General features: G+C 40.8%; 1 protein-coding gene across 1 annotated transcript; it reads left to right on the top strand.

Moving 5' to 3' along the window:
• The first annotated feature begins 1235 nt into the window (after positions 1 to 1235).
• Positions 1236 to 21762, top strand: ubald1a (UBA-like domain containing 1a). The gene is made up of 3 exons (XM_041205635.1): positions 1236 to 1552; positions 1654 to 1713; positions 20230 to 21762. Exons 1-3 carry the CDS (start codon positions 1433 to 1435, stop codon positions 20518 to 20520), a joined length of 471 nt encoding a protein of 156 aa, XP_041061569.1. The 5' UTR covers positions 1236 to 1432; the 3' UTR covers positions 20521 to 21762.
• The last annotated feature ends 2517 nt before the right edge of the window (positions 21763 to 24279 follow it).

Below are 24279 nucleotides of genomic sequence, written 5' to 3'. Positions count from 1 at the left end.
GTGAAAGTATACACAATCCTATTCACAATATTGGTGTGGAAGACGAGTATATAATGAAGGGACTTGAAATGAAGGGCAGCATGATGTAAATATCTTTTGATTAAGGTTTGACCATATTGATCTGTCACAGCAAAAAACAATACAATTACAACAGTGCATTTCAATTAGTTACCACACCCTCCCTGGATTGCACATTAACAGTTGACTCATGTGGGCTGATGCTGCCTTTGAGGGAAAATAACCGGCCCCGGGCCCCGCCTCCCGGCTATCCTTATTGGTGCAGCCCCCGTGTTTACCTTCTCCATTCTAAGGCTGCCTTTTATGGTCAGATACCCACACAACTCAGCTCCTGATAGGTGGAGCCAATCTGCCAATCAATCTGCGTCATCCCCATGTCGGGCTGGGAATGCCGCAAGAGGCAAGCGGAATGCTGGGAGCGCGAGTAAATCCCCCACATTTCATTCGGGTTGCCTCCCTCCCGAAACGGTTTTTTCGTATTAAACACTCTTTGGCCGGCCTCGACCCGTTACCGAGCTGCTGAACATCTCCATGGTGCCATTCCCGGGGAAGCGGCCCTTCGAGCATGCGCGGGGCCCGTCGTTAAAAATTAATTTCTTTCTTCCCACAAAAAAGTTTTTTTAAAAAGCTTGCAGTGGAATGGGGTGGAGTACAGAACACGTTTCTATATCATTCAAGAGCGTGACTTATTGCGTGGAGGAAGCTAGAGTGGAACTGCATTATTTTTAATTTGAAGCGGCCCTCCTCCACCCGGGGTTCGTTGGGAGATCGGGTGTTGACGTCATGGGGGGGCCGGGACAGGACGGTTTCAGTTGTCCGTCAGGCGGAAGGGCGGGGCCGGGGAAACGTTAGCTGTCAGTCAGGTGGAGGGGGCCGGGCTGGGGCGAAGTCGCTGCCAATCTGAAGGAGGGGCCGGGGTGATGTCAGCTATCAGTCAGGCGGAGTGGCTGGGCAGGGGGACGTTACTCTCAACCAGATGGAGGGGGCGGGGTCCTGGAGACGTTACTGTCAGTCAGGCGAAGGGGTGGTACAGGGGTGAGGTTTCTGCCAATCAGAAGGAGGGGGCGGGTCCGATGCGAGAGCCGTACCAATCAGGAGGATGGACTAGGCTAACCTTCTCCGTCAGTCAAGCGCGGAGTGGGTTTGGGCTGACGTTACGGTCTGTCAGGCGGAGGGACGGTCTGGGGTGACGTCAGGCGTCAGTCAGGCGGAGGGGCGGGGCCGGGCTGTCTGAGCGCCTTGGTAAATATTTGTATTGGTGTTTGGGAGCCCATGGTGTGTGGGAGCACGTTAGAGCTGGGGCCGGGGCGGAAAATAACAACAACAAGAGCAGCGGGATAGGCAGGCCCGACACTCACCCTCCCACATCATTGATATCAATACACATAGATCTTTACAGAGCAGTGCGGGCAGGATGTCCGTTAATATGGACGAGCTGAAGCACCAAGTGATGATCAATCAGTTCGTGTTGACCGCAGGCTGTGCGGCCGACCAGGCCAAGCAGCTCTTACAGGCGGCGCACTGGCAGTTCGAGGTAAGGCCGAGGGAGACGGTGATACTGGCAGGTGGGTGATTCAGACCCAGCTCATACAGGCTAGTGAGTGACCCTGTCTCTCTCTCTCTCTCTCTCTCTAGACGGCCCTGAGCGCCTTCTTTCAGGAAGCCAACGTTCCGTACAATCATCACCATCAGATGGTAAGCGGTTTATTTGTGGGGTTGGGGAGAGAGGGGTTTGGGGCGGAGGGAGGTGATCACCCCGGTGGGGGGGGGGGGGGGTTGGTGAGAGGAGTTGGTGAGAGAGTAAAGGGTGGGATTTACACACACTCTCTTCCCCCCCCCCCCCCCGGGGGGTGGTGGGGGGGAGGGCCGGCCGGCCGGCCGGCGCCGCCATGTTGGGATCGGACAGAAAATAAACAGAGGGAGAGCCGGCTCATCATGTCCGACTCAGCATAGCGAGCCGGATTAGAGCCCTCACAATAATTGCTTGCACTCATCTACTACACGGGGGAGGGTGCACTGAGAAGAAAGATTCCCCTTTAGAGTTTATTAAATGTGTTTACCTTCCCCCATTATTAAAAAGCACATTTTTTCCCAGTTGGAATAACCTCAATGTTTCCCTCACGCCCCCACATTTCTCCATCGACGGCCAATGTATTTGTTGGCAAGAGTTTGTCACCGTCTATGTTGTTATCGTATTGTTATGGTTTCCGCTCGCCACGTTTAAACCTCCTCAAGATCACCAGAATTTATTTATTTTCTCTCTCTGGAAGCTGCTGCTTCCCCACTTTTGTTTTCTGCTCTCAATCTTGAGCCCCAGAAATAAATATTTTCAAGTTGTTGCTGCACCCCTACTTCATGTGTGGCCAACGCCGCCCTTTCGTGGGTTTTTATTTGAAAGGGACGGTGTGGTATGTATGTCACTGGGTTTGTTGGTATGTTTGGCCTAATCTTGTGCTTTAACGTATTAGATGTCAGTTAATAATCCATTGTGTCTGTTTTAAAATGTGTATCCTACCTGTGTGCTGATGTAACTTTCATTTTCGTAATATGTAATTCATTTTTGTGGTTGTGCAGTAAAATACATATTTCGATATTAATTTTCAAACATGTTACAAATGAAGTAAAGTAGTATGAAGAGGCTGGCTTGTTTTTATAGAGATGTAGATTGTATTTAGAAAGTCGAAGATTATGGGGCAGCCATTTTTAATCTAATCTACTTTAACGTAAAATATTGGTTATACGCAAACATGTGGCACAGTCCTTATGTGTTAATATTGTATTGTTAATCTGCACACTAGTGTAAAGTTTTCGCCATTGTTTTTAGTTATATGAATTCCTTTTAGGTTGGAAGGGATAACTAGTATGTTTTGAAAGTCTGGAAACTACTAAGACAGTTTTTTTGGTGGGGTGGGTCGTGCATCTTATCGATGGCTAACCATTTAAAATGATGAATATCACTGTCGCAAGAATCTTGTTTATTTAAGCTTGTGTAGAAAATGAGTAAATTTTGAACAAAGCTTGTTTTTTCTTCCAGGCCAAAGTACAATTTGCCTTATTTCCAAATTACTCACTCACTTTCTAGTTTGCGCAAGATCCCCAGGGAGGGAAATTTCAAACAAAAAATCTGAACAGTTCTAGTAAAATGTTTGTGCCTTATTTTGCTTTTTAAAACACTTCTATATATTACAAAATCTTAAAGGAGTCTCATGAATTTTATTCCTTACACATTCTACAAATGGGGCTACTAAATAATGTGCCGTCCCCTCATTTCTGTTGAATCACCTCCAACAGCTTTCAAGGGACCATTAGTAACTATGCACAATGCTATTGTCTAGAAAAAACAACGAGCAACAACATGGTTTTGCCTTAAGGATTTTAGTAATTTTCAGCATGAAAAGATAGAATTGGGGGAAAGAACAGGGCATTTTTAATGTGCCCCTAATGTCACCATGTGTCTGTGTTGTGATACCATGTTTGTTTCCTACCAGCCGTTTTTCTCCCTTCCCCCACATGACAATTCTCTCTGTCCTCCATGTAAACACAGGCATTTCCCATTTGTCAGGAAGTTGAACTAAAATGGATTCCCTCTGAAACAGCACTTCTATAGGTTTTGAAGTTTGCCTCTGGAAGATAGTGTTGTAGGGATAGATGGACATTGTAATTACCAAGTAATTGAATCAAAGAAATAAAAATTACATGACTGCCATTTCTTCCATTTTGTATTATTTATAGTATGTGAATACTAGTCGTAAGTACAATGCTTTGTGATGCAGTTAGCTTCAATAATAACTTTTCATGTGCAGGTGGTCAAAAAGCATTGCTGTTGTGTTTTGCCTGCTAGTAAAGTGCAATCTTAAAATGTATGATGTTGTTAAGCAAGAACTTAAAGGAGGTAGGTAAAATTAAAAACTTCCTGTGATTGGGAGATTGTCCAGGACTTAGAATTTCTGTAGAATGCAGGGAAGTGTTTGAATTTTGTCCTCCTTGGGGCTTGGGAATGGAAAACTGATTTCTATGAATAGAGGCTTTAGATCTGGAAGTGATATCCGTGCTTATTCGAGAACCAGATGTGACCTGCCATTTCAATTGCATCAGATGTAGCCAAACCTCAAGCAACCTAGTCTCGTCTGCCAGAGCAGCCTGAGTTTGCTGGAAATCAGACATTAGTGGATTAACTGCAAGGCTGACAAAATGAAAGAAATGATGTGATCACCATTCAGATTTCTTGCTGTGAAAAAAAGCAAAACACATGCTTAGTGTTAAATTGGCGTCAGCTGCTCTTCATTGACATAAAAATATATCATCAAAATTGTGGCAAAAGATGGGGTTCGGCATAAAGTAGAAGCTGTTACTATAAACAAATAATGCTTATGGAGACGTTTTGTAGATACAAAGGGCTCTCTGTATTTACAAAAAGCCAGATGTTTGGGTTTAGTTTTTACTGATTTTTCAATGTTCAAATATTGTTGAAAAAGAGTTTAGAAGGTGAACAGTGTATATAATGAAGGGGAAAATGGAATGACAGGCATATTTTTTAAAAGGAATGATCTTTTCCCTTGATGTGGAATATCATTTATTCTAATCAAGATACACTTGTCTTTCATTTTTGATTTTTATTCTCTCCCCCCCCCCCCTTTACTTAGAAAACTAAATTCAAAAGAAAACAAATTTGTGAGACATGGAATTTATATATAGAAATAAAACTCAAGATATGAGTTATGTTTCCACTTCAAATTTATAACTTCGTCCTACTGTTTGGACTGAAGCTGCATTAATACGAAACATTAACATTATAGCAAAGTTCACTTGAGTGCTAGTTTTAATGAAGCTCCAGTGTGTTTTGAATTGTTCAGAACTCATTTGAAAATTCACCTTCGCATGTGCACGCCCTTTGTGCTTTGAGTATGCAGTCAACTATATACCCACTTTCCCAAAGATTTGTAAGTAAAGTTTTAGGTGCTTCACCGGACCATGTAAACAGTGTTGAGCTGAAATTGCTGGTCTGTTAACACCCATAATTTCATATTTGGGAGCTTGCAGTTAACTTGGGTGACTTCTGCATTATGATGAGGTTTATTTACTTTTTACTGAAGAAGGCATTGAGAGTTTATTTTCTCCTTCAGCTGGGTGATGGGAGAAAATAGGAAATGAAGACATTGACTCCTTGCTGATGTACAATCCAGTGACATTTTTACTGGTGTATCAGCCAAGTAATCAGTCTTGCATGTGAATGTCCACAATTGGGTGGGAGTTGGAAGGTGGGGTGGGTGGATGCAACAGTCAATCTCACTATGTCCACAAAATATTTCCTTATCCTGGGCACTGGGACTGATTGTGGTGCTCCTAACACCCTGGTTAACTCTACACAAATTGTGGATTAAATCTGGATTCTCCTAATTATATACCTTGGGCTCTTGCAGGATAAACTCGATACAGTGAAGTGGTCCTCAGTTAAAAATAGAACTATTCAGTTCTTCTCTACAGCAATTTTAAGTTTTGCCTTAGGTCAGTGGAAAAATAATATGGTGGCAGCAATGGCAAGGAGAGGAGCACATCATGCGAGAAAAGCAAACAAGGATGAATGACATGAAGCAGTATGGGCTACTTATATATCCAGATGTACAACGATTGCAACATTTTTAGGTGATCCTGGGTGGGGTGGTGGCAAGTAGAGGACACATGTTAATAGGATAATTGAAGGAGATGAGATACCGTTATCCGTGAGTTAAACTGGTATTGTAAGGCACAAGTTGGTTCATTGAAAGCATGAATTCTTTGTATTGTTTGGTAACAGGTATTCATTAACCTGCAAAGTTGTAGTGGGAGAAGGGGCATAATTGGCCTTTTGTAGCAATATGACCAGGTCTGTTGAGGAACTCGTTTATTATTGTATATAAAGATGGTTTACAGTTGTTATTCAAAGTAGCACACGATGTATGTGTAATGTTGGATAGCAGAACAATTGCAAAATTGCACTTTGTTTTATGAAAGTATATTTTATGATAATGTAACATCAAGCCTTGTGTTTAAATTTTGTCCTATTGAAGTGTGATGGCAGACATTTTAAACAAACAGCAGCACTAAACTTGGTAGAAGACTTACATTGGGTGAATTCCAGAGAATAAAGTGTTGAATGATGTAGGGATGTATAGCCCCAATGATATAGGTTCAAGTCAACTAAGTTGCCACAAACAATTTATTTTCCTAATCTACCACTTCTGTTTGTTTTTGTTAATACCACAGGTCCAGGTATGTTTGTTTTATTACTAGTGAACTTGTACGTTTTGTAGTTTCAAAAATCCTTGTAGTATCCTTCATTGTGGAGATGATGTCTTTTGTCCTGTTTATCCTGATTTACGTTGAATTTTTTTTAACTATTTATTTATTCTTCACATTGGAGATGAAGGCAAAATAGAGGGCAGAAATCATAATTGTTGCGGGGGGGTGGGGAGGAGTGCACGGTGTGGTGGTAAACACTTGAAATGAGGAAGATGAAGGGTTAAATGTAAGAGAAGCTTATCCCTGAAACCAACAAAAGTATCTAGGGCAGAAACAATCCAGAGACAAGACAGCACACAAGGGAAAAAATAATGAGTAACTTCCAGGGTAGCAGGAGCCAGTTGGGAATGTAAGATAGCCTTGCAGACAAGAATGTCATACAAGTCTTGTGATTTGTTGTAAAATTTCACATCTTAAATCAAAAGGAAAAGTCTGTGGCATTTAATACAAGTTAGTTGTAAAATTACGGAGACAATTGGAAATTCAGTATGATGTAATATTGTAAAAAATCTTGTCAAATAATGGTTTTCTGTATGCGTATCTAGGAAGCTGTCCCAGGGGTTTTGGTGTACCTACTGACTTTGTTTTGTACTAAGTATAGAATGGACCTAAAAGCCTGCAGCCATGTTTGTAACATTATAAATAATCAGAGCATACAAATTGCAGGCTGAGTGGGAAATCTTTGCAAACGCTTAAACTTACAACATTTTCTGGATCAGTTCTAATTATGTATTCACAACAAGCTCCTCATGCATATTACACCAGTTATTTGGGGCTCCCTATTTGGGGAAGCTTCTGAAGGGACTTAGAAACAGCAGCTGTTTAAAAGAGATGGTATTTCTAATGGCTGAATGTTTGACTGTTGTAATTTGTCTCTGCTCCATATCCAAAAGCCCCACTTTATTAATGGGTTAGTAGAGGTGCTGCTGAAGAAATGTGACAGAGAGAACTTGCATTTACATAGCCTATGCAGGAAAATATGGTAGAAAAGTTACATATTGCATTGGAAGAGGAAATTGCACTGTTTGACACTACTCAGGTGAGCTCAAAAAGTACAGGTACAAAGTGCTTCCCATTTAAGTCACTTCCACAAGGCAAGAGGACCTTACTGAAAATACAGAAGTTGTTTAAAGAGCACAGCAATTCAACTATGGTAAGAATATCTACCATGACCTTGTATCAAGTACGTTGGCAATGTCTGCATGCCAAAGGTTTTTCTTCCCACTCAGGCCAGCTTGCAGTACTTTGCTTCCCATTCTGCAGCACAGCACAGTTTGCAACAATAGCTTATACCTATTTATTCTTGCTATACTTGCATTCACACTGAGCTTCACCCAAAAAGAACCTGTAATGCAAAGCCCAAAAACCTGAAAAGATGCCTTACTGGAAATCATTAGCACAGAGGGCATTGAGAAGGTGAAGTTGTGCAAGCTTTCCAAACACGGTTTGTACCATCTTTGTTGTTAGTCATTTATGGCACAGAAAGAGGCCATTCAGGCCATTGAGTCCATGCCAGCTCCCCATATAGCAGTCTAATCAGTCCCACTCCCCAGCTCGACTCCTGTAGCCCTGCAAGTTATTTCTTTGAAGAGTCCATCCATCATCTTTTTGAAATCATTGATCATCCACCACCCTCATGGGCAGTGAGTTCTAAGTCATTAACAGTCACTATGTTTCTTGAAAAGAAAGTTCTTCCTCGTTTTTCCCCTGCATCTCTTGCCCAAAACTTTAAATCTTTGTCCCCTAGTCCTTGTACTATCAGCTAATGAAAAGATTTTCTTTGTCTACCTTATCTAAGGCTCATCTTGCACACATCTCCCCATAATCTCCTTTGCTCCAAGGAGAGCAATTCCAGCCTTCCTAATCTAATTTTGTGACTAAACACCACACCCCCTGCCCCAATCCTAGAACCATTCTAGTAAATCTCCTTTGTACCTTTTCTAAAGTCAGATGACCAGAACTGGACACAACTCTAGTGGGACCTAACCAGAGCTTTATAAAGATTCAACATAACTTCCCTGCCTTTGTACTCAATGCCTCTATGTATGAAACCCAGGACCCGATATGCTATGCTAACCACTCTCTAAATATGCGCTGCCTCCTTCAAAGACCAATGTATCTGCATCCCCAGATCCCTCTGTTCCTGCATACTCTTTAGAATTATACATTTAAATCCCTCTCTTACCCCTGTCCCTTCTGCCAAAGAGCATCACCTCAGATTTCTCTGAATTGAATTAACATCTGCCCATTCTGCTAACCTATCTATGTCCTGCTGTGATTCATATTTTCCTCAGTGTTTGGCACTCCTCCAAACTTAGTATCATCGGCAAATTATGACATTTTTACTCTGTATTCCAGTAATCCAAGTCATTTATATTTAGCAACAAAAGCAATGGTTGTAACATTGACTCTTGGGGCACGCCACTGTCTACCACCCATCCAGAAAACCAACCATTTACCATGATATGGTCCTTTCTGTCATTAAGCCAGTGTTTTTATGCAATTGGATATTGACCCTCCTATTCCATAAAACTCAATGTTGTTAACCAGCCTTTTATGTGGTACTTTGTCAAAAACTTTTTTAAAGTCCATATAGACAATATCGACTCTGTTACTTCAACAAAAAAAATCAATTTCATTAGTCGAGCACAAACTGCCTTTTACAAATCCATGCTGGCTCTCCTTGATTAACTCAAACTTCTCCAAGTGCCTATTGATTTTTCCCCCCATTATGGATTCCAAAACCTTACCTATCACTGACATTAAACTAACTGGCTTGCAGATGCTAGGATTGTCCTTATGCCCTTTCTTGAATAGAGGTGCCACATTTTCCATTCTCCAATCCTTTGGCACCTCCCCCATATCTAGGGAAGATTGAAAGATTAAGAAGCCCTTCCATCTCCACCCCCACTTCTTTAACAATCTGGAATGGAAGCCATTCAGACCAAATGACTTATCTACCCTAAGCATAGCCAGCCTTTTCAACACCACCACCTTTTTCAATTTTTATACTATCCATTGCCTCTGCTTCTACCATTATTTTGTCAGATTCCTCTTACCAAATAAGCAGCAACACAAAGAACTCATGAAGTGTTCTAACCTTGCCCTGCGTTGCTAAGCATTTATCACCCTCTTTGTCCCTTTTGGGACCCACTCCAACTCTTGCTACCTGTTTACCAATTACATGTTGGTAGAAGATTTTTGGGTTCCTTTTGTTAACTGCTGTTCTGCTTTCATACACTGTCTTTGCAGCCTTATTTTCCTCTTCACCTCCGCTCTCAACTTATTCTATTTGACCTGGTTGTCACTTGAAGAATTAATCTAACATGCATCATACCCTCCTTTTATTCTTTCATAATCTCTATCTTCCTCCTCATCCAAGGGGCCCTGTTTTTTGGCTCCCTTGCCTTTCACCCTTGTTGGAACCTACCTAGCCTGTACCTGAAGCATCTCTCACTTAAAGGTCACCCATTGTTCCATTGCATTTTTCCCTGTCTGTCTCTGGCTCCATTTTATCCTAGCTTGCCCTCTTCCTATTTAGATGTTCTGTATTATTCTATATTGCGTTTGTCTTCTGATCTTATTCATTAATATACTGTCCCTGAGGTTGTTTTATTCTCTGGGCAGGCAGTGCTTAAACGGATGTCACACAGCTAGCATTGTAACTCATGTTCCTCTCCCTTTCCAATAGGTATCACACAAGAATCGATATACAGTCCCACTGCTGCAGAAGAAACCAACACCTTTGAGCAGCCTGCTTTACTCACTACTCTTGCAAGCACAAGCACATTTACCTTGGGAGTTTAGATAGTAAGTTTCAATGGGGCACATCAGGAAGCACTGAGAACTTGCAGGAGTGTCAGGTTGCATCTTTCCCTAGCTGCAGAGCCCTGGGATTCAAACTTCATGGTGCCAGTATTTATGAGGATACTTATGAGCCCTAATGTTTTATTCACCCATTTATAGACACGCCAAACAGCCTGCAAGTGCTGATAGTGTGAAGTAATTCACTAGTCTCAGTTGCACACAAAGGCTTCTTGGCACCTCAGTCCACCATGAAGTGTATGTAGGGCCTTATGGCTGCAGAGCTTTCCACTGATACATGTTCCAGACCCAGTTGGATTAATTTTGAGTCCAGCTTACAATAGGCTACCTTGTCTGCGTTCAATATACTGAGGACTTTTTAGAGTGAGCTATTATTCAGGGGGTTTTGCCCCTTGGCTTACTTCAATTCAGATCACTGTGCTAAATTGAATCCCTAGCAACAAGACTTTACTTTTTTTTATGGAATGAGTGCTGGCAAGTCAGCATTTGTTGCCTATTCGTAATTGTATTCAGGAAAGTCATGGTGAACCGCCGCCTTGACCCGCAGCAGTCTGTGGTGTAGGTACAATACTGTTAGGAAGGGAGTACCAGGTTTTTGAACAGTAATCTAGTTCCAAATCAGGATGTTGTGTGACTTGGAGAGGAACTTGCAGATGGTGGTGGTCTTCTCATGCATCTGCCCTTGTCCTAGGCAGTAGAGGTCACAGGTTTGGAAGGCGCTGTTGAAGGAGGCTTGGCAAGTTGTGCATCTTGTAGATACACACGACTACCACACACTACTGCCACTGGCTTAGTGGTGGAGGGAGTGAATGTTCATGATGGTGGGTAGAGTGCTGATCAAGCAGACTGCTTTATCCTGGGTAGTGTTGAGATTCCTGAGTGTTGTGGGCGCTGCACTCATCCAGGCAAATGGAGAGTATTCCATCACACTCCTGACATGTGCCTTGTAGATAGGGGACATGCTTCGGGGAGTCGAGCGGTGAGTTACTCAGCGCAGGATTCCTAGACCTGCACTTGGAGCCACAGTATTTATATGGTTAGTCTAGTTCAGTTTCTGGTTAATGGTAACTCTGTCAGGATGTTGATGGCAGGGGATTCAGCAATGGTCATGGCAGATTATTGACTTTTCACCTGAAGCACAGATTTTTTTAAAAATTATGACAGTGATGTTGAATGTCATGGTGAAGTGTTTATTGCCTGGCACTTGTGTGGCACAAATGTCATTTGCCACTTATCAGCCCAAGCTTCAGTGTTGTCCAGGTCTTGCTGCATATGGACATTGACTGCTTCATTTCCTGAGGAGCCTGAAAGAGACTGAACATTGCAATCATCAGTGAATCATCACCACTTCTGACCTTATGATGATAAGAGGGTCATTGATGAAGCAGCTGAAGATGGTTGGGCCTTGGACACTACCCTGAGAAACTCCTGCAGCGATGTACTGGGACTGAGATGATTGGCCTCCAACAACCACAGCCATTGTTATCCTTTGTCTTGAGTATGACTCCAAGCGTTAGAGAGTTTTCCCCCGATTCCTTTGACTTCAGTTTTGCTAGAGCTCCTTGATGCCACACAGTCAATGGCTGTGTTAGGAGCATGGCACTTAGAAGCAGGAGGAGGCCACTTGGCCCTTCAAATCTGCCCCACCTTTCGATAAGATCATGGCTGATCTGAATGTGGTTTCAACTCCACTTTGCTGATGTCAAGGGCAGTCACCCTTGCCTCACCCCTGGAGTTCAGTTCTTTTGTCCATGTTTGGACCAAGGCTGTAATGAGGTCAGGAGGTTACAATTAGATCAGCCATGACTTTATTGAATGGAAGAGCAGGCTTGAAGGGCCGAATCCTGTGAATGGCCTACTCCTGCACCTAGTTCGTACGTTCGCATGTAGGAGCTAAGTGGCCTTGGTGGAGCCCAAACTGAGCGTTAGTGAACAGATCATTGCTGTCCAAGTGCTGCTTGATAGCACTTCACCAATGCTTTCCATCAGTTTGGTGACGATTGAGTGTAGGGTGATGGAGTGGTAATTGACCAGTTGGATATGGACAGGGCACACCTGGGCAATTTACCACAATGTTAGGTAGGTGCCACATGTGCTAGAACAGTTTGGCTAGATGTGTGGCTAGGTTTGGAGCACACATCTTCAGTACTACTGCGGGACTGTTGCCAGGGCCCATAGCCTTTGTAGTGTCCAATGCCCTCAGCAGTTCCTTGATATCACGTGGAGTGAATTGAATTGCTGAAGATTGGCATAACTCAACAACTGACTCCCCAAAGTCCACCATCTACAAGGCACAAATCTGGAGTAGGGTGGAATATTCTCCACTTGCATGGATGAGTGCAGCTCCAAAAACACTCTGGAATCTCAACACCGTCCAGGACAAAGCAATCCTGATGGCACCCAATCCACCACGCTCAACACTTACTTGCTCCACCACTGATGCAGAGTGGCAACAGTGTGTACCATCTCCTAGGTGCACTGCAGCAACTCACCAAAGCTCCTTTGACAGCACATTCCAAACTCAGGGCATCTGCCCCCTAAAAGGACAAGGGCTACAGGTGCATGGGAATACCACCTCCAAGTTCCCCTCCAAGCCACACATCATCCTGACTTGAAACTACACCACTGTTTCTTCACTGTTGCTGGATCAAAATCATGGAGCTTCCTTCCTAACAGCACTGTGGGGTACCTATACCATGTGGATGTTCAAGAAGGTGGCTCACCACCACCACCCCAAGGACAATCAGGGTAACAAATGCTAGCTTGGCCAGCGGCACCCACATCCTGTCAAAGCTTTTTTTTTTAAAAAGCTCTTGAATGCAACTTTTTTTGTCCATCTTTGGAACAAGGCTGTAATGAGGGGACTGGGGTGGGGATGGACCTGGTTGCTCCCTTAGTGTAACAATACATACAGCCAGGTGACTTCCCTGCCTCATTAAAATGAGGGCATTTTGCTGAAAACATGATAAAACAGCTACTGCAATAGCTGAGTTGCAGAGCTCTCTGACCCAGCAGAAGGGAGTAAAATCCCCCCTTCTAAAGAGGTTCCTCCTGATGCCCAGCAGGCAGCCATCTCACCCTCCTGCCACTGGGGGAGCATCTAAAGGAAGTGTAAGATTTAGGAAGCCTAGCTCCATTGGGATAAAATGCATAGAATCTGTAGGGTAATATTGTTTCGCTGAGAGCTTCTTTCTGCACCTGCACCTTGGAAGCGAAATGAGTATTAGCATTGTGGGATGCATTTTCCAGATTCCCTCGTGCTGTTTTATTGAACTACGAGGAATTTTTTGATACAACAGACAATTCGGCCAATGATTGTTTACTGTCAGAAACACTTCCTCTGTGCTGTGTTTCAGAAACCAGGGAAATTACATCCAATGGCCTGTGACTGTTAAGTGTGGCTTGATCGTGCAGATTATCTTTAAACTTGGGTTTAAATGGGCAAAAATAACACAAGGGAAAGTATCCACCCAAATGTGGAGAGCGTCGGCAGGCTGAACGCAGACCCTTTGTGTGTTTGAAGAATGAAGTTCCCACTTGTATTTGGGTGGGAGTAAATAACATGAGCAGTGTATATAGAAACATTTAATGGGAGAGTTTGCTACAGAGACTGGGTGGAAGTGATTGCCTGTATTTTGCTAGTTCGTGACTGAATCCAGCCAGCAGTGTTAGTACCGCTTGTTAGAAAATCCAACTTTTTAAAAATTCTTTAATGGGACAGCATTTTCATTGTCCATTCCAAGTTGCCCTTGAGAAGGTGATCGTGAGCAGCTGCCATGAACCACTGCAGTCCATGTGTAGGTACACCACAGTGCTGTTAGGGAGGGAGTTCCAGGCTTTTGACCCAGCGACTGTGAAGCAATGGTGATGTAGTTCCAAGACAGGATGGTGAGTGGTTTGGAGGGGAACTTGCAGTTGGTGGTGTCCCCTTGCATCTGCTGCCCTTGGCATTTTAGGTGGTGGAGGTCATGGGTTTGGAAACTGCTATCAGAGGAGCCTTGGTGAGTTGCTGCAGTGCATCTTATAGATGTTACATACTGTTTCCACGTGGTGGAACGAGTGGATGTTGAAGGTGGTGGGTGGGGTGCCAACCAAAAGGACTGTTTTGTTCTGGATGGTATCAGGTTTCTTGAGTGTTGTTGGAGTTGCACTCATCTGGCAAGTGGAGAGTATTCCATCACATGCTTGACTGTGCCTTGTAGATGGTAGACAGGCTTTGGCGAATCAGATGAGTTAGACTCCACAAAATTGTCAGCCTCTGTCCTACTCTTGTAGCCACAGTAGTTATATGGCTAGTCCAGTTCAGTTTCTGGTCAGTGGTAACCCACAGGATGTTGATAGTGAGGGATTCAGCGATAGTAATGCCTTTGAATGTCGTGGGAAGATGGTTGGATTCTCTCTTGTTGGAGATGGTCATTGCCTGGCACTTGTGTGGTGAGAATGTTGCTTGCAACTTGTCAGCCCAAGTCTGAATGTTATTCAGTTCTTGCTGCATTTGGGCAGATTTCCATTTTAATCAGTTAAGCAAGTGCAGCATTTATTTGAAAATACTTTCTTCTTTTTCATGAGATAACAACATAGAATACTGAAATTAACGGAAATAGAAATGGAAGATATTGGAAATACTCAGCTGGTCAAGTGGCATTTGTAGAGAGAGAAACAGTTAATGTTTCGGGTTGATCACCTTTCATTGAATGTTTAGTCTTTCCAGCATTTTTATGTTTTTATTTCGGATTTCCAGCATCTGCTGTAATTTGCGTTTATATCACCGAAGTTGACAGACCATTGAGAAAATTTAAAATCTCAATGCCAAATCGCTTCATTTAACTAAAAATGAATGTTCTTTTGATCAGTCAGCTCTGGTCAGTAATTGAACCATCCAGACCATGGAAATCCCAGGATTAATCTCGAGTGCTGGATTAGCTCATTTAATTCAGAGTAACGTAATGCTATCACATGTGGCACTAATAAACCCAGATTTTGGGGGTAGAGAATTAGCAAAGGTCTAGATCACACCCCCTGCTGGAAATATTTGAGAGAGCCAGAAAAGAACACAATCGGAATTGGCGTGATGCCTGCTCCCCTGCTAATGAAACACTTGGGCAGTTCATTGGCCCAGAGTTTGCTGGGGTGGGACATTTTGCAGCAAGACCTGTTAGATCTTTTCCTTCACCTTTCTGACAGAAAAGGTAAAATTAATTCAATTTGTTCAATATCTTAAGATTAATTTGCTCTCAGTGGGAATAATACTCCGCTAACTCAGTTATTCCCTCTCTGGGCCAGAGATATTGGGTAGCACCTTAGAAACACAAAGTTCATAATTAACCTTGTGCCTTTAAGTACCAGCCATAACTTTGTGGCAAGCTTAACTAGTCATTAATGCAGCATTTTCTGAACTCGCTGCGCAGTTAATGGTGCGCTGCTATTTTCACGAGACTGACCGTGGAGCAGCACAAAGGTTCCAAAAGTTTGAGGTAACTTTCAACTAATGGGGTATCTCTTCCTTGCCTCAAGTTTCTGGATGATCTACATACTAATAGCAGCACTTGCATTATACTCATTGTTATTTTCCCATCAAATTCTGGCCATTACTGTTTAGGGCATTGTAGGTTAAAATAGCCACGTGGAAAGATACCAAAGTGTTGCCAGTACCCATGGTGCCATGCTTTAGCATATGTCATTTCTTCAGGGCAAGAGGTGTGTGAGCTGCTTTTGATTACCCATTAGTTTCTTTCTTTTCTCGCTTTTTGAAAAAAGCAATGTCAGCGCCCTTCATTCATAATTATTGGCTTTGTTGTGTTGTGGGAAAAACATACATAGTATAAGGTGCAATACTTTAGAGCTGAATCCTGTAAATTGTTTACAGTTTGTAGCAACATTGGAAACTTAATTCCATTTTTTAAAAAAAGGCCGGTGTTTACATCACCACCTGCTCCATGTTGCCACCACACTTCATTTGGTCAATTACAGACCTGCTCTATCAATGACTGGAAAGAAACCAGTTTCACCAGTTCTCTCACCAGTACTCCACCTTGTAACCTAGCCAGCAACTGCTGGATTAAATTCAATGAATGATACTTTCAATGCACCCCTGCTGAGCTGCTTGGCCATCTGTAGCAGATGTGTTTGTAAATAAATGTGAATCCATAAATTCAAAACATTGAAAATAAAGTTTAAAAAAATGCCATGAGTTCTTTGATTAACATTTTCATTGATTTGGTTGCTAAGTTGTGGCCTCCAGCAAAAGCAAAAAAAAAAGGAAAATAATTATTGCCACATGTTTGAAGTTTCTACCTTGACTCACCATTCACATTTGAGTGAGAATCTGGGAATGAAACAATCTGAATCTGATGTCTGGGCATGGGGGTCCCTAACAAGAACATAAAATTTAGATGAAAAATTTCCTCAGGCACAGTCATTTTCAATACTGTTTCCTGTTTAGCTGTGGTCAAATAAACGTCCCACTTAAGTTGCCACTTGAGTCATGCATGTAATTTTTTTGGGGTGGTGTATAATGCATTCAGCTTTTTCTGTCTCATCATGTTACTGGGGGAGATTGATAACTATAGCTATAGTGCCTCAGAACTTTTTTATATTTTCTATTCAACTATACCCTGTAGTTAACAATAACTTGGATTAGAGGTTTTAGAAACTGCTGAGGTTATAATACAAATTTCATGCATTTTTGGCCACTTTGAATCCATGTAGAAATTTGCATGTTCAAAGCTAGAACAAAGAATCTAATTTTGAGAGTTTTTCAACATGATTAGAGGGGGGGAGGAGGGACATTTATATTGTTAAAATCACTGTTGTTCCAAGTTATTAAAAGCACCAAAAAAAATCTTTCACTGAACTGTTATTTCCATCAGTACATCAACCAAACTAAAAACAGGCTTTTAATAAGGCACTCTACTATAAAAAGTAAATATAGGTACAATGTCCAGATAGCAACCAGTTTTCAGTTGTTGCCCCAGCAACAAGGAGAGATTAGTGCGTGATATTTGTCCTACTGGGTTGGTGTGAATTTTACACTGAACATATTGTACTGTACTTGATTGAGCTAGATGTGAAATGCGGTTTCCAGACAAAATAAAACTGGTAGACATCTGTTGGGATTGCAAATTTATGCACCAAAATGTTTCATAACACTTCTTAAGACACTAAAACCCTGATGCTTCAATAATTATATTCTCCTAGCCAAAACATTGTGTATTGTAAGACGACTTGTTTAATAAAATAAACATTATTTTCATGCTGGTGATTTTTGCTTTGAATAAGCCCAAGTACACAAAAACAGCTCATTTTCTTTAAGTTATTGGGCCAAAATCCTCATTTTACTTTTGCCAATATAAATTTACTAGATACAAAGTCCAGATCGCTGAAGTTCTAACTGCACTCTTGTGTTCTCAGAAAATATAGTGTATGTGCTGTTTCCTTTATTTATATCAATACTTTTTTCTTCCACTTTTTAAGTGGAGGTAGCTGTTACACATACATTTTAATTGGCAAATTAAATTATGCAAAGTGCTTTATCTGAATGTAGGTACTGACTGACTATATGTTTTCATAAAAAGTTGGAAACAAGTTAACTGCTGAAGGAGGAATGATTCCTCACAAATTTCAGAATTGTTCCAGGTGGGATTGGGACAGAGCCAGAATTGCCTTGGATCACCTGTACATAGGCAATACAACATTACATTCGGCTTATTGAATAATTTCACAGTTCACTAGATTGGCAAGCAAAAGATTTGGCAAAGCCACCAATGTCTTTTATATTGCAATGGTATGTCTATATTCCCATCACAAGCAGAATAAAAGGTTGTTTCTTATAGAAATTGAATGGCTTTGCAGATTTATACATTTATAGGACAAGATCTTCTTTATATGCTTTCTTTCAAAGTACGATAACTATAATTCTTGGGGAAGTTATGCACTTTAGTCAAACATAAATCTTCATATCAGCCTAGGAAAGATCTGTAGACTACTGAACAACTACAGAATTAATCAGTAGTTCAACATTCATTTATAGCAGAACAATTTATTTTCATTGCCTATTTTCAGACTTATTAGCTGAAAACTTAAGGATAGCCCTGTGAATTGTGCAAGCAATCTTTAACTCTTGTTAATGAACATAAGTCCAGGTATATGCTGGAGTGTAGATTATGCTGCAAGAAGTGATTATCATGAAGCAGAATTTCCAAAGGAAGAATTTTCTGTCGGGGAATAGAATTATCGGGGTAACAGAATAACACTTTACACCTTGCAAGTTTCATGGCATATACTGCATTCAATTCAAAGTGATCTGTGCAAGGAGCATTATCCTCCTCACCCCGCGCTAGTTCTTTGTCTGCAATTAGAAGATACTTTCACTTCTCACCCTTTCTGAGATTGTGACATAAATATTTGAGTACAGTTTCATAGACATCAGTACTCTGCCAAGTGACCATTTACACAGGGGACTTTAATACACTACTGAAGTCACTGATTGAGGCGGAGACTTAGTTAACTTTTAGGAATAAGTTATTGAAGGAAAGGGATATGGAAATGGAGCAGACACATGGGATTAAGACTATTGTTTGTACATTGAATAAACACCAGCATTGTATGTTTGAGCAAAATGGCTTGTTTCAGTATGTAATTCGTGTTAAGAGCTTAGAGCAAGAGTATCTTGAAACTATTTGATTGTAGGGAAAATCACCTGAAGCATATTTTCTACCCCTGGTGTCTGGATTATGATCAAAATTAGAAACTCTTGTGAACTATTCCTGGCTGTCCTTTCCTTTCTATCCCCTAAACTGTTACCACGTACAAGGGATCAAATCTTGGACCATCTCGGCCTATATTGTTCAATGCATCTCCAGGTGATTCATCTACTTACTGAGCCTTGTAGCCAAGTAGCAAAATATTTTATGCTCATGCATTACAATTACACTTGCTAAAATGCTTCTTGTAATAGTATCTTGTATATTTCTGAAAACCTGCCAGAATTTCCATAGATATCAATTGTAGTTCCCTTGCACGCACTTACCATCCTCATGTTTTGACAAGAAAAATAATACTGGAGTCCATTTTTACATACAAGCAATTTTTTGTTATCGAGTCACTGGCAACCATTCATAAATATAAACCAAAACCACTGCTAGAAAAGTGAAAATGACATTGCGTATAGTGCATAACACAAAGTCCTCTTTGGATTGGTGATGGGTTAACCTGTAAATGGTAACACAGCAAATTTTAAAGTTTTGGATATAAATGTTTCACTGGGACAGTATTCCTCATGCATTTAAGCTACCCTATCCCAGCTTTCTCCTCTTTGCCCCATTATATGCATGCTGGTGATTTGCATGCCTACTTGCTTCATTTTAAACCAATAGAAAAGTATGACCATAATGTAGTTAGCAAACTGGCAGACTGTTGTATAAAATCCCAGTGTCTCTTTTCTCCTTGTACTGAAGTTGTGGATGCCCTTCTGGTGTAGGTTCCCACAAATATTTCAGGCAGTTGGAGCTCCCCAGCTAATTCAGTGCCGACCTGGGGTAGCCCTACTCTGCAGCTCAGCTGCTGTAGGTTTAACTCTGAACCATTGGGAAAGTTCAGCCCAGGCATTTGAATACTTCTACACATAGTAATGAGATTTTCCTTTTTCCCAGCATGGAGTGCCATGCACATTATTGCAGGGCAGTTTATGTTCTAGTTATTTCAGATTTCAGCTAAATGATTTCAACAGCCATCATTTCTCACTTTAATAATATTTTATTTGGGACCACTTGTAACTATAACTGATTTGTTTCTGTCCAGCTATAGCTATGTTTATTAAAGATCACCTAGTTTCTGACATAGCATACAACCAGGTTGGCTTTCCTAAGATGTGTACAGTAGACATTAACAATGGACATGGACTTCCTCCAATGCTTGTTTTCCTTTTTCCTATTTTAACAAGAATCCTTGAACCAAGTAATTGCTGCCCATAAATATCTCAGTTGTGAAATGTTTAGTTACAGTGCACTTGGCTAAAAACTGACTTTACTATTCAAGTGACTTTATTTATTTTAGTTAAATTATCATTAGTTGAGTTGGATGTTGACTTTTGTCTTTATATTTTTACAGATGTGCACTCCAGCTAACACACCTGCAACGCCTCCTAATTTTCCGGATGCACTTACAATGTTCTCAAGGCTGAAAGCTTCAGAAAGCTTCAACAGTAGCAGCCCGATTGCCTCGATGGCAACATCTCCTCCTCCTGTAAACTTCAACTCAGGCTGGCCCATGTCTCCTCCAAACCAGCAGGGCATGTGGACTCCAGCATCACCAACTCCACATACTGGCTGGCCAGGAGCAATGTCTCAACAAACCACCTCAGAACAGAAGGTTAATGTTGCCATGGAGGCTGAAAGATGAGGCCCAGTTAAAGCTTTGTAGATGAAGCGGGAAAAATCTTGCATGGGTCAATATGAAATAGTTTCTGTTGTATTGTGCTGCAGCTAATCTGAACTGAAGGAATACAATAGGCAAGATTCAACTTCATTGCAGAAGAATTATGGGTCCAGCAGTTTTCAAAACAAAGCATTGTTTCTGGAGTTTGCATGTGTGTGACACAATTAAAAGACTTTCAAGACCATCAACTTGACTTCAAAATGGAATTGTTAACTTTAAGAAACTTGTTTTTGATCGTTGACCCTTCAAAAGGAACCTATCAGTGATTAGCTGCTATATCAGAGACAACCATGAAGATCACTAATGGTTTTTAAAGATTACTCCGTAACTTTTTTTGCAGTAAAATTGTGGCAGTTGTTTAATGAATTACAGGGTGGGAGTGTACGGAGTTGCAACAACGGACAATAAAAGAAATATAATAAACTTTAATACAGGGATTGCAAATTAGGTTTTCGAATCATTGTTTATCTTTGTATTTGGTTTGTGAATGAGGTTTTTTGGGGGAAAAGGAGAGCTAGGAAAGCAGTCAATAGTGGACTGACTGCAGACAGACTACTACAGTAAGGTTTTAATGTTTTATAAAAAAAGTGCCATTGCATGATACTGTACATTAAAATATAAACCTTGAAAAAAACTAAGTTTTAAAAAAAAAACAAAAAAAATGTGTTTTGCTACTCTTAACAACCGTGTGATAGAATTTAAATTCACTTTAGCAACAGTTGCAATGGATACAGGTTTGTCTTTTTTGTCAAACTTGGACTATATAAATTTTTTGTACTACGTTATGCACAGACAGGGAGTACCGATTATTTCTAGAATTGTTTTATCTATTTTATCACTTCCTCTCATTGCTGTCCTTCTATGCTGTCATGTCCCTCATTCTGGAATGTTTTATGGTCAAGAGAAACCCAAGATGGCGAAACAAATCTTTGCACAAATTGTTTCCTTTACTTCTAAATGGAGATTTCATGCTTCTTAAGGATTGCTTGTTCTGAATAGATTGATTTTTTTTTAATGGTAACTGTTCCACAATATTTGTGGAGTACCTGATGAATAATTAACTTATCTTTGTGTTGCTAAATATTGTATGTACTAATGGTACTCCTCCTGTACTGATCTTATATTTAACCTTAGCAGATGGTAAGTATGCCATCAGTTTAAAAAAATTAATAATTCTGAAGCACAATAAAATATGAATTGAAATGATGTGTATCTGAAGATTCAGTTGTTCGATTATACTAGTTTTAAGCAGCATACATATGTTTTCAGCAGGCTTCCACAGCCCCCCACCCCTACCGCCACACCAAACCCCCAATAGCAGAAGCTAGTTCTGCTAAATAAAGGATACATGGCAGACTGAAAAGTAGTATTGTTGGAGCATAACTCTAAAGCCCAAAGGATATATGTGACTCATGTAGCCCAATTTGATGATTTTTTTTCTGCAAGAATTGAGTACAATTGGGCAATTTTCAAAGTGACATTTTTAAGTTATTTTCATTAAGTTGGATACAACATTATTGCAATTCCTACTAGAATAAATGCACGCTCAAATTGTGTGCTGAGAGATCTGTGGCAAGGGAGTGATGTAGTTGTGCAGCTTTGGAGAGCTGGTTTGGAGGTGGCTTGATATTTCACATAGTGAAATTGTTGGAAATAGTCAAGTAATTATTTTTAAAATGCTTAATGATTAAATAACATTAAACATTTTTATCTCTCAAATACAGTATATACTGGCATCCTTGTTTATGTGCATTCTCTGCCTATAATTTCTGTGCTTTTTGGTTGGCTCAGTAGTCATCCATTATAAATAAACCAGTAATGCTTATTCAGCAGGTGAGTTCCGGTGCAACATCTTCCTCCTCTTGCCCATCTGCACACCTACAAGAAAAACAATTTTCTTTTGAGGGTGCCTTGTTTAAGTTAACAGAATTCTGAATTATTTATTTTTGAGAGTTTGAATTTAAGTATTTTAAGAGTATAGGTTTACAAACATTTCCATAGACTCTGTCATATGAGCCCAGAAGTTTCACATTTCATACAATTACCGATTTTTTTCGTTTTATTTATCCTTTTACCAGCATTTAGTAACAGCAACTGTTGCTATCTATATTAAAACACATTTTCTCCGACGGTAGCATTGCTTGTCCTTTTGGGTAAAGTGACCCTGTCACAGGGTAGGATAGGGACTCCCTGTTGTCGTGGCTTCCAACACAGAAAAGTTTGAAAGTTCTGGATTTCAGACCACTCCCTAATTTCAGAATCTGGAACAATCCCACAAAGACTTATTCTGAAATGGCATCAGTAAATTCTGTTGGTTTACTATTTTGCATTTTTGAATTTCCCTCTGTAAAGTTATCTGTTAAGACCAGTCCCCATGAGGATAGATTGGGACAGAGTGGGTAATGAAAGGGCAAGCTGGATTTTCCTCCTAGAGCTGGGGGAATCCTTTTCTCACCACACTTCCATGCATATCCAGTTGTATCGGACCCAGTCACCTCAATCCCACCAGCAAGATGTTTTTATGGTCATTTTTCTGAAATAATTTGACTAGAGCTACAGACATATAGAACAATTTGTGGCCATTACAAAAGTTTTGGCATTTCCACTGCATGCAAGTGATCAGAGACCTTGAGGACTGGTTTGAGTAAAATTATCATTCAGGCCTCAAATCCCAGAGTAAATATGGTGAACATGGAATATTTAATTTCTTTAAAATGGTGAATAGCTATCTATAAGAGATTTAGGTCATTAAATACTTTACATATAACCATAATTCCATTCTCCTAGAACATGGAATTTTCAGGCGTTTTTTCAAACTGGTTATTCACTTGCTTTGGGAGCTTAAATGAATTGGGTCAAATCAAGAGCTGTTTGGACAATGTCAATATTCCAAATAATGTGGTGTTATTCCATCCTTTCACATGGAGATTACCTTCAAGTGATTTTTTTTTGTTTATAGACTTCATCTGTTACGTAAAAGGCTTCTGGGACTTTTTAACAGGTTAGGAGAGTAGCCACCTTTAAAAATCCAAAGTGATGTCAGCTGGCCTTAATTCAGTATAATTCATATTGTACTCCAGGAAACCCACTAAAAGCACCACCTAGTGTGATCAAATATTGCAGTGTTGATTTGATTCATATTGTATTAACTGTAAATCATGCTGTTTAGTAGCAAAAAGGAGTTAGGTCTCTGACCACTTGCATGGAGTGGAAATGCCAAAACTTTTGTAATGGCCACAAATTGTTCTAAATGTCTGTAGCTGTGGTCAAATTATTTCAGAAAATAAATTAGACTTGATGTCTGGTTTTCCTGTTTTTGCAACAGACCTCATTCCGAATTCTTTTGCAACAACAAACTTCAGGTGAATGTTTTTGTTTTGGCTTTCTCTTAAGGCAGGGTTAGTTCTTTCCCCACGTCTGCTACACCTCTCCCTCCCTCCTGCTCTCGCTGTCTCTTGCCTCAAAAACTCCTAGTGACCAACCCTTTTCCCGGAGCTTACCTGAGCGCCAGTGGCAGCCTCAGACATGCATGTTTGGATGTGTGGCTGAGTCTAGGTCCAAAAAAAGGCCCAAAATAATTTCTACCCAATCTCCTGCTTTCCCTCAAAGTACCATGAGATCTTTTGCATTCATTAGAGAGTGTTTGAAATATCTCTGGGACCAGCTTCACTAAAAAGCACTCCAGTACTGCATTGCAGTGTCAACCTAGATTATGTACTCAGG

This window comes from Carcharodon carcharias, chromosome 15 (assembly GCF_017639515.1).
Source record: "Carcharodon carcharias isolate sCarCar2 chromosome 15, sCarCar2.pri, whole genome shotgun sequence".
Classification (NCBI taxonomy): domain Eukaryota; kingdom Metazoa; phylum Chordata; class Chondrichthyes; order Lamniformes; family Lamnidae; genus Carcharodon; species Carcharodon carcharias.
This window is presented reverse-complemented; position numbering and strand designations above follow the sequence as displayed.

Coding starts and splice junctions, on each gene's coding strand:
- ubald1a (XM_041205635.1), top strand. CDS start 1,433: ATGTCCGTTAATATGGACGAGCTGAAGCACCAAGTGATGATCAATCAG. Junction 1,553..1,653: donor CGGCGCACTGGCAGTTCGAG/GTAAGGCCGAGG, acceptor CTCTCTCTCTAG/ACGGCCCTGAGCGCCTTCTT. Junction 1,714..20,229: donor ACAATCATCACCATCAGATG/GTAAGCGGTTTA, acceptor ATATTTTTACAG/ATGTGCACTCCAGCTAACAC.